Genomic DNA, 10584 nt, shown 5'->3' with positions numbered 1-10584 from the left:
GGCGCTGTAGTTCCTTTATAGCCCAACATTAGCCGCCTTTAGCTTAGCGGTGGTGACGTGGAGTCATGTGACCGTGCTGTAGTTCCTTTATAGCCCAACATTAGCCGCCTTTAGCTTAGCGGTGGTGACGTGGAGTCATGTGACCGTGCTGTAGTTCCTTTATAGCCCAACATTAGCCTCCTTTAGCTTAGCGGTGGTGACGTGAAGTCATGTGACCGTGCTGTAGTTCCTTTATAGCCCAACATTAGCCTCCTTTAGCTTAGCGGTGGTGACGTGAAGTCATGTGACCGTGCTGTAGTTCCTTTATAGCCCAACATCAGCCTCCTTTAGCTTAGCGGTGGTGACGTGAAGTCATGTGACCGTGCTGTAGTTCCTTTATAGCCCAACATTAGCCTCCTTTAGCTTAGCGGTGGTGACGTGAAGTCATGTGACCGTGCTGTAGTTCCTTTATAGCCCAACATTAGCCTCCTTTAGCTTAGCGGTGGTGACGTGAAGTCATGTGACCGTGCTGTAGTTCCTTTATAGCCCAACATTAGCCACCTTTAGCTTAGCGGTGGTGACGTGAAGTCATGTGACCGTGCTGTAGTTCCTTTATAGCCCAACATTAGCCTCCTTTAGCTTAGCGGTGGTGACGTGAAGTCATGTGACCGTGCTGTAGTTCCTTTATAGACCAACATGTTTGTAGTTCTAATGGCAGCAGCAGTAATACCTGTAATATTTGTTGCAGGGTGCGACTCACAAACTGGAGAACCACGTCTTCCACATGTTCCGCTACTACAACTTCGGCCGCATGAGGAAGAGCGCGGACTTCTTCCTGCTGCTGTCCAACTCGCGGTACGTCACCTGGTGGTCGCTCTTCCTCAGCCTCCTCATCGTCACCTCGGGCTACCTGCAGCTCCTCTTCCTCAAGAGACTCTTCATCAGCAAGAGCGGCACCGCGGAGGAGAAGCCACGCTGCTGACAGAGGCACGAAGCAACAGACCTGTCGTCTAAAAGGTTCTTTTGTATTTAAGATAACTATCAGATAACTGCATCCATACAAAAGAGAACCCAGGTCTGAATCTATTTACTGTAAACCGGTTTAAGTTGTGGTGTTTATGTACTTGTGCTTCTTTACAAAGCATGAATAAACTTGATAAAAATACATACGTGAGCCGTTTGTAATGTTTTGTACACATTATTTTCCCTTCCCTTTGCTCAAAGAGGCCCTATTAGGCTTTTGGGGTTTCCTCTTCTAGGTTTGTGTGCATGTAAATGGTCTGCAGAGGCTAACATTCAATTGTTGGGGTTGTCTCTCCCTTGTGGTGTCTTTTGTGAAACTCAGCTCAAGTTCAACCAGGAAGACCGTCTTTATATCCAGTCATTCATATATTTCCATCTCACTACGCTCACCCTCCAATCAGCGATCGGGGGTCGTTCACTCCCCCTTCGTCTCTATTCCCACCAGCCAATCACAGCGCAGCGTTCGACCTTCTGCTCTCCCCCCTTCTGACAGCTGTCATTCTGTGCTTTTAAATTGGGTTGTTTTTCTTTTCTTGTGTTTTATATTGTTTTTAAATCATGTGAGAGAGTTTTTTTCAGTTTGTGGCTATAAGTATGGTTTTATTGTCTCGTGCTTTTACATTAGTTTTCTGTCCTATCGGTTTTGTCTAAATGTATTTCTGCTGCTTTTTATACATTTATTGATGCACAGCACTTTGGTCAACTCTGTTGTTTTTAAATGTGCTATATAAATAAAGTTGGATTGGATTGTAGGTAACGCAAGGCAGCTGTCCTCCAAATCCAGGGTCAAGCTGAAACCTCTCCTCTTCAGACCTCCATCAATCCCTTCAGACCTCCATCAATCCCTTCATACCTGCATCAATCCCTTCATACCTCCATCAATCCCTTCAGACCTCCATCAATCCCTTCAGACCTGCATCAATCCCTTCAGACCTGCATCAATCCCTTCATACCTCCATCAATCCCTTCAGACCTCCATCAATCCCTTCATACCTCCATCAATCCCTTCATACCTCCATCAATCCCTTCAGACCTCCATCAATCCCTTCAGACCTCCATCAATCCCTTCAGACCTCCATCAATCCCTTCAGACCTCCATCAATCCCTTCAGATCTCCATCAATCCCTTCATATCTCCATCAATCCCTTCATACCTCCATCAATCCCTTCATACCTCCATCAATCCCTTCATACCTCCATCAATCCCTTCAGACCTCCATCAATCCCTTCATACCTCCATCAATCCCTTCAGACCTCCATCAATCCCTTCATACCTCCATCAATCCCTTCATACCTCCATCAATCCCTTCAGACCTCCATCAATCCCTTCAGACCTCCATCAATCCCTTCATACCTCCATCAATCCCTTCATACCTCCATCAATCCCTTCAGACCTCCATCAATCCCTTCAGACCTCCATCAATCCCTCCATACCTCCATCAATCCCTTCATACCTCCATCAATCCCTTCAGACCTCCATCAATCCCTTCAGACCTCCATCAATCCCTTCAGACCTCCATCAATCCCTTCATACCTCCATCAATCCCTTCATACCTCCATCAATCCCTTCAGATCTCCATCAATCCCTTCAGACCTCCATCAATCCCTTCAGACCTCCATCAATCCCTTCATACCTCCATCAATCCCTTCAGACCTCCATCAATCCCTTCATACCTCCATCAATCCCTTCAGACCTCCATCAATCCCTTCAGACCTCCATCAATCCCTTCATATCTCCATCAATCCCTTCATACCTCCATCAATCCCTTCAGACCTCCATCAATCCCTTAATTTACGTGGATTTAATAGTACCGCATAGTTTAGCAAATAAAGTGATTGATCTCCCAGCTAGCGCTGCCTGCGTAGTATTTTGTAACGTAACGTCCCAAACAGCGACCGTCTGTTAAACGCTATCGATTCAAACGGCAGCGTTTTATTAATATTTTGTTTCAAGCTCTCGTCCTTAGTAAAAACAAAACTAGTGGAAGGGGAAATGCTGCCAGGGGAAGCTGATCCACCTTCAGGTGCTGGGACAGCTCGTTCCCTCTCTGCAGCTGTTTGAGCCGCGGTCTGTGTGAACGCCGCTCCGCAGTTTAATGCAGGGCCGTAGCTACGTTTTTAACGGGCCTAAAATGATATTTAAAATTATTCACTTTTAATGAATGTACTGCTTGTTTCGTTGCTTGATAAGCTTGTGGAAATAGTGTAGGTTTGTTTCTACAAGTACAGTTTTAGGGAAACAAAAGTTAGGGGGGCAGCTGGGGGGGCAAGGCTCTACAGTGGGGGAGGGCAACTGCCCCCCCTTGCCCCCCTGTAGATCCGCCCCTGACCTGCACTAATGACTGTTTTTTAAAAATATATTTCATTGAGCATTAAAAGTGCAAAATATACGGTAACACTTTATCTTAAGGTACACTTATTCAACATCAACTAGTTTTTAATTAACACAATAATAATAATAATAATAATAATACATGTTATTTATAGCACTTTTCCTGGTGCTCAAAGCGATTTGCAAGTAAAGAAGATAAATAACAACATAAATATTAGAGTCAAACTACTAGCTTATTGTTTCTGAACAAGTACCTAATTTTGAGTTATTTTGACACAATTAACACTTGTAGTTGGATGTTACATGTTACGTAAGAATAGACCATATTTGTTAGGCATTATGGGAGAATTACTATTCTTGTGGTACTGCTGCCTTATTAGGCCCATATTGAGCATATTAAGACCTAAACTAATGTACAACAACGTCCTTACTTGCAATAAATCACTAATTAGAGGGTTATTGAAGAAAAACTCTCTATAGACAGATAGATAGTTATATACAGGGTTGCACATAACTGGTACGCATGCGTGGCAACAATCCGAAATGCGTACCGTCTCTTGTGTCACAAAGCGCATTTGCGTACCAACGTACTTTTGAAGCTTTCCCAGAAGGCGGTTAGATCACCGGACGACAGAGTCGGTCTCCGTGTCTACAGACAGGGCTGCTGTTAACGTCGGTCTGTGCACGCGTCTCAAACACGCCTAGTTTGTTTACAAAATTGCGGCGCAACTTGGTACCCTGGAAAGAAATCTCTGCGTGAGAAATACAAGGTGTGGCGTGTGAATGGAGTGAAATGCGTGAGACTTGAGAGCTCTGAATTTATCTGAAACATGACATGGAGATTTCTGATTCTGTCTATAAATTAATAAGTGACTACAACTCAAATAAAAGAATCCAGGCTGATTTGCTTGAATTTCTCTTAAATCACAGATTGTAGATCGGGAGGCAATCATTAAACCCTAAAGTGCACGAGAACAGAAAAAGTGCGTTGGCCAATGTTTCCTTTAACTTGATGGGTAAATGAAAGAGCTTATTCGTGATCAAACTGCTTTATGCACTCAACAACTGCTCCTGGTACGTTGCTATGACAACATTCTGCTTTTTAAAGTATAACACATTTTTTTCCTTCAAGTTTTCTTTCCAGATCCTCCAGCTCCTCCTCCAGCTCCTCCTCCAGCTCCTCCTCCAGCTCCTCCTCCAGCTCCTCCTCCAGCTCCTCCTCCAGCTCCTCTTCCAGCTCCTCCTCTAGCTCCTCCTCCAGATCCTCCTCCAGCTCCTCCTCCAGCTCCTCCTCCAGCTCCTCTTCCAGCTCCTCCTCCAGCTCCTCCTCCAGATCCTCCAGCTCCTCCAGCTCCTCCTCCAGCTCCTCCTCCAGCTCCTCCTCCAGATCCTCCAGCTCCTCCTCCAGCTTCCTGTCCTGCTCCTCCAGCTCCTCCTCCAGCTCCTCCTCCAGATCCTCCAGCTCCTCCTCCAGCTTCCTGTCCTGCTCCTCCAGCTCCTCCTCCAGCTCCTCCAGCTCCTCCTCCAGCTCCTCCAGCTTCCTGTCCTGCTCCTCCTGTATGCTGTTCTGTCGTACATGCAGGCTTCCAGAAAGTTCCTCATAGGCATCACTGAGCCTTTCGTTCACATCTCTGAACTCCGTTTCGTAGCAGCTTGATCTCAGAATCTTCAGTAAACGGTTTGAGTGTTGAAACTTCTCGATCTTGTTCGTGGCTTCGGTCAGAGCTTGTTGGAGGTTTTCCAAAGCGTCACGGACATCGTCGGAGTCTTTAATTCGTGCCATATCTTGAATTGATTCCACCAGCTTCTCAAGCATGTCGAGTCTTGCAGAAATTCTTGAAAATTGCTGACTATTACTTTTTATGACATCTATTCGATTATTGAGTGTCGAGATTGATTTCAAAATGGTGTCCATGATGAGCTGGAGAGACAGGGAGGAGGACACAGGAGCATGCTATAAAATGGACGAACATTAATCTGACATTCAGGGGCGCCGCCAGGGATTTTGGGCCCCATGAAAAGATATCACATTGGTGACTTAAACATTTTTTTCTTAATGTTCTAAAATTGTTTGGGCCCCTGTCAGTCACGGGCCCTTAGAATCGTCCTAACTTTTCACCCCCTTACGGCGCCCCTGCTGACATTAATGAGACTAAATTCTCCTGTTAGCATGTTGAACAAGTGCGCGGTGCTGAATATAATTGACACAACATGAGAACAAACACTGAATAATCTACGATATCATTTATTATTCCGTCAGCATCTGTTAAAGACAATGAGACTGTATACTTTATGGTTGATCCATGTGCATCCAGCCAGCCCAAAATAAACGTTGTGCACATGACAATAAAGCCTTGAATCTTGAAAATCTATATGAGGTAAGGGGACACAGGCGGCAACAATCAAGGGAGGGGCTGACAATCTCAAAGGCGGGGAAACACACAATGGCAGGAAGAGCTCTGAAACGAGAGGAAAGGGAAGTTAACAAGTGAACAATAAGACATGGCTAAACCTGGACTATAAATTAAACATGAAACATATAACATAAGACCTGATAAATAACTCAACTTAATACAAATCAATTACCAAACATGGCGTGACGTTATATGATTCGTGACAGTGGAATCTATATATCATACAACCTTGAACAGGATGAGCAGGTTGAACAGATACCAATGGATGCCAAGAATGTTTCTGATAAACTCCTTAGGCTAAAACACAAATGTGCTTTTGTTTTCACTTCGATTCAGACCCGACCGGCCGCCTGTCAACAGGTAAATCATTTGTTTAAACTACGTTCCTTTTTGAGATCGTACATTAGCACTGCTGTTAAAGAGATAATCTAGTTTAGAAAGTGTTGTTTACATGGACTGAATATTACTCTTTCAGCTTATTAAGTTGTTTGTTTAATGGTTTATTTTTGCCAGAGCACCTAGAGTAATAAAGGAACATTTAAAGGTTTACAGCTTTTGAAGTATATTATAAACCTATAGTAATTCTGTTATTTGTACATTTAAAGCTCCCTTTGCTATGCTCAATTAATGATGGAGAATAAAAACCAAAGTCAAAACATATGTTCCAAAGATTATCTAAAGCTAAAATAGACTTTTCCTTAAAGTTATAATCTTTTAATTACCAAATTCACTCTAAATGTAAGTTAGTAACAAAAATAATTCAACTTTAATGTGTGAACAAAACAAATGTTTTCGACAGGTGTTTTCAATTTGTTGTGCCAACATGTTTAAGCTGGACAGGTAAACGTTTCTATCTGTTAACATAAAGTAAAAATATATTAAGGTAATTAGTTTTTGCTGTTTTATTACAAAGATGTATGTACGATTTAATTATGAGTAGACTTTGAAACTCCGCCTACTCTCTTAAAAGTACATTTCCGAGAACTCTGAGTAAAGGAATTTGGGGAATTTACAGAGGTTAAATCACAGGAAGGTACAAAAGGAAACTGATGATTTTCTGACTTTATTCTGACATTAATCTCAGAATATTTACTGTCTTCTCAGAATTTGGACTTCAGTCACAAAACAAACAAAAAAATGCTAATTCAGAATTGGCCCTAATCCTCTTCCGTAGATTTTCATATTTTCAAAAACAGATATAAGAAATGGAATAGAAACAGCTCCAGTTCACCGGATATCTTTAGTTTGCTAATTCACGGCTTGGTTAGTTCATTCTGGTTATGTTAACTTTACTGTGTCCCAATTTAAGCTGCTTCTTTGTCTCTACAGCTAAACATGGCTGCACTAGATCCATACCTGGGCGTATTGGATTTCTCCTTGAACCTTTGTTCATCAATCTACACGAGGGCAGCGAATGTCAGCGCCAACAAGGAGCGCTGCCAACAAATCGCCCAGAGAGTGAAGGCACTTGAGGGTCTCATTCTCACCATCAAACATAGAGGAAAGGGACAACTATCCCCTGCTATGGACGACACTTTGAAGGAAATCTGCTGCACCCTCACATCTGCAAAGACGCTGATGGAGAAAATCAACCGAACTAAAATGTTTATGAGATTCCTGAAGTCCAGGAGACATGAAGAACAATTGTCGTATTTGGACAGAAGGCTTTATAATCACTTCCTAGTTCTGTCGGAGGCTCTACTCATTGAGCAGGGCGAAACGCTGCACAGAATTTGTAACGTGAATATCGGAGATACCCAACCAATGCCCCCAATAATAACGCTAGGCGCCACACCCCGTCAGGGCCGTCCCTCCCTACACGCAGATCACGCAGACTGCGCGGGGCCTCACCTCGCGGAGGGGGCCTTACTTCGCCGAAAGTGCCTCACCCGATTCTGCGCCTGGCGAAACAAGTATGCTGCACCCCCTGCACCCTGTAGTTGCAGCACTACGTACCACAGTTTCGAAGGGTTTCTCACTCCTACTGGCCCCAGACTTTCCATGAGAACAAACTCCAAAAATATTTTGTGGGATATGTGGGCTGATCAGGAGGAAGACTCACCACCATTGTAAATATACATTTGTTCCTCAAATGGCCACTTGATGTCCGCTCCAAAAGTGAGTCAATCTCCGTAGAGCTCCACGTTAAAATGCCCATCTTCACAGCAGAAAAAAACAACTTGGTTAAAAACGTGTTTTTGGCCTCTATTGTTAATTCCCCCATTCATAATAACTGTATGGGGGTGAACTTTCATATAATTCAATTGTTTACATTATATTAAGACTTAAAGTGATGCATCTTTTAAAGGATATGGTGGATTTGAGTGACAGGTGGATGTACTTCTTTGCTCGAAGTACTCAGATATTGTACTTGAGTAAAAGTAGAAGTACTCAGATCTTGTAGTAAAAGTAGAAGTACTCAGATCTTGTACTTCAGTAAAAGTAGAAGTACTCAGATCTTGTACTTGAGTAAAAGTAGAAGTACTAAGATCTTGTACTTGAGTAAAAGTAGAAGTACTCAGATCTTGTACTTGAGTAAAAGTAGAAGTACTCAGATCTTGTACTAGAGTAAAAGTAGAAGTCCCAGAGTGTAGGAATACTCTGTTACAGTAAAATTCCTGCATTCAAAAATGTTCCTCAAGTAAAAGTAGAAAAGTATTCTCATCAAAATATAGTGAAAGTAGCGACAGTAAAAGTAGTCATTGTGCAGATTGGTCCATTTCAGAATAATATATATGATATGTTTTATAATGATTGATCATGAAAGTGTTCTCAAAGCTGCTAAAGGTGCAGCTAGTTTGAATGACTTTGTATACTGCAGGGTAGCTGGTGGATTTACTCCAGGTGGAACTAAAGTCTGATTTAACACTTGATTAGATTTCAGATCATTCATCCACATCTGTAAAGTAACTAAAGGGATTAAATACATGTAGTGGAGGAAAAGTACACCATGTACCTCTGAACTGTAGCGGCCCGCACATATGATTATATAATCAGACAACGTGCGTTAAAAATAATTATAACACATAATGAGAGACGTTCTGCAGTCAGGAGGAGGTTTCACAGACGGCAGGTGGCTCTGACTTTTATGTAGTCCTAGTTGACGGAGCATTATTACTGTTACGACACTGTTCAACACTTCGTTCTGTTTCACTCTTTAACTAAACAACCGTGGATGTCTTCAAAAATATTTAGTGAAAGTGTCTTTCGCTAAATATTTTGAAGATACCCGCTTAATAATAATTCTGCTTAATGAATAGGCTATACATACAGCCGGTGTTCGACCCAGTGGTCGATCTGAGTCTAGATTATATTAAATGATTTACAATGTTTTTGTTTGTAGTGGAAACTTCTAAGAATTTATGAATCAAAAGTATTTAGAATTTAGGAGAAGTTAATCTTTTTAAATGTAATGATTTACAACAATTATGTCAGTAAACTTGTAAGGAATGGTTAAGGAAACGTTGTTTAAATTCAGTAAAAGTTGAATGTAATGATCTGTAATTATAGAAACCATTATAAGAAATAATTCACAATAAGTAGTTTGAATCAAGTATAAATTGATTAGATTAATGTAATAATTTATACTGATTATGATTGTGTTGTGTATGAAAGGATTAAAGGTGGGGTATGTAATTTTTTTCAGATACACTTTTTGTTATATTTCATGGAATGCTCTTAACATCCCGATAGCAATGAATATCTGAAGTGCTTTGACAATAAATACATAAAAAAATCTCATCTGTGGAAGCCGTGGCGCTGTAAAAAGCACGACCAATCATCTGAGCCGGCTAAAGTAACTGGATGGCCTACCTGCCTGTCAGCCATTGGTCATGTGCCCGTTCGTTGGAGGAGGGGCTCTGTGAGGAAGTGGCAGATTTTTCCCGGCTGTGTATTTTCAAATTGTAGCGCACTCAAGCTGGTTTCTCCAAAATGACCTACCCCACCTTTAAGCACAAGTTGTTTATAACTATTGAGACTCATAGCACCATCTTATGTTTATTTGACTAAACAACACATGTTATTATTGATTATTGACATAAATTATATTAAGCTTTAAAGAGCTGTATCTTTTGTCGATTAGTCACTTTCACAACGATTAGAAAAAACATGCATATTTGTTCATTAATCATATATAAGGTTTTTAGTGAAAATCAAGGCCAAAGCTTTTTTTGTGCCAAATCTAAATAATGTCAATCATTAAAACTTCTCTCCATTTGTCTGTTGGTATTTCTATTTGTTGGTTTGTTAAAAACTGAAGAGAAGCATGCAGAGGGTCGACTTCAGAGATGTCTACAGTTTGCAGATGAGACCATCCTTCTCATTGCCAAGTACCATTATTTATTTATTGCTTTTTTTATTATGCACCATATATAGTGCATTATAAATATCACTCCACCTATATTGTGGCAACTTTCCATCAAACTGACAGAGTTTCACCAACATATGATTATCTTTTCTTTTTATTCTGAGATCATAAATACTACATTTTACACAGGAGCCTGTGACTTAAGTTTTTCATTGCCATATCTACACTGTATCTACAGTACTGTGCACATGACAATAAAGCCTTGAATCTTGAAAATCTATATGAGGTAAGGGGACACAGGCGGCAACAATCAAGGGAGGGGCTGACAATCTCAAAGGCGGGGAAACACACAATGACAGGAAGAGCTCTGAAACAAAAGGAAAAGGTAAGTTAACAAGTGAACAATAAGACATGGCGTGGACTATAAACTAAACCCCCCCACTTACTGTGGAGGAGCATGATGTGACACGGGTGCTCAAAGCAGTGAACCCCAGGAAGGCTGCTGGTCCAGATGGAGTACCTGGGAAG

The 10584-nt window shown here is 41.6% G+C and overlaps 1 protein-coding gene across 1 annotated transcript in view; it reads left to right on the top strand.

Annotated features, from left to right (window-relative positions):
• tmed6 (transmembrane p24 trafficking protein 6) overlaps positions 1–1247 on the top strand; it is a 19718-nt gene extending 18471 nt beyond the window's left edge. Inside the window, exon 4 of the mRNA XM_079682690.1 lies at positions 728–1247. Within this exon, the coding sequence (XP_079538816.1) occupies positions 728–961 (234 nt within the window). The 3' untranslated portion in view covers positions 962–1247. The remainder of the gene's footprint in view (positions 1–727) is intronic.
• Positions 1248–10584: the final 9337 nt, after the last annotated feature.

Source organism: Notothenia rossii (assembly GCF_949606895.1).
Source record: "Notothenia rossii genome assembly, chromosome: 5".
NCBI lineage: Eukaryota > Metazoa > Chordata > Actinopteri > Perciformes > Nototheniidae > Notothenia > Notothenia rossii.
The sequence above is the reverse complement of the archived record's forward strand: the minus strand, read 5'-3'. Positions and strand labels throughout refer to the sequence as shown.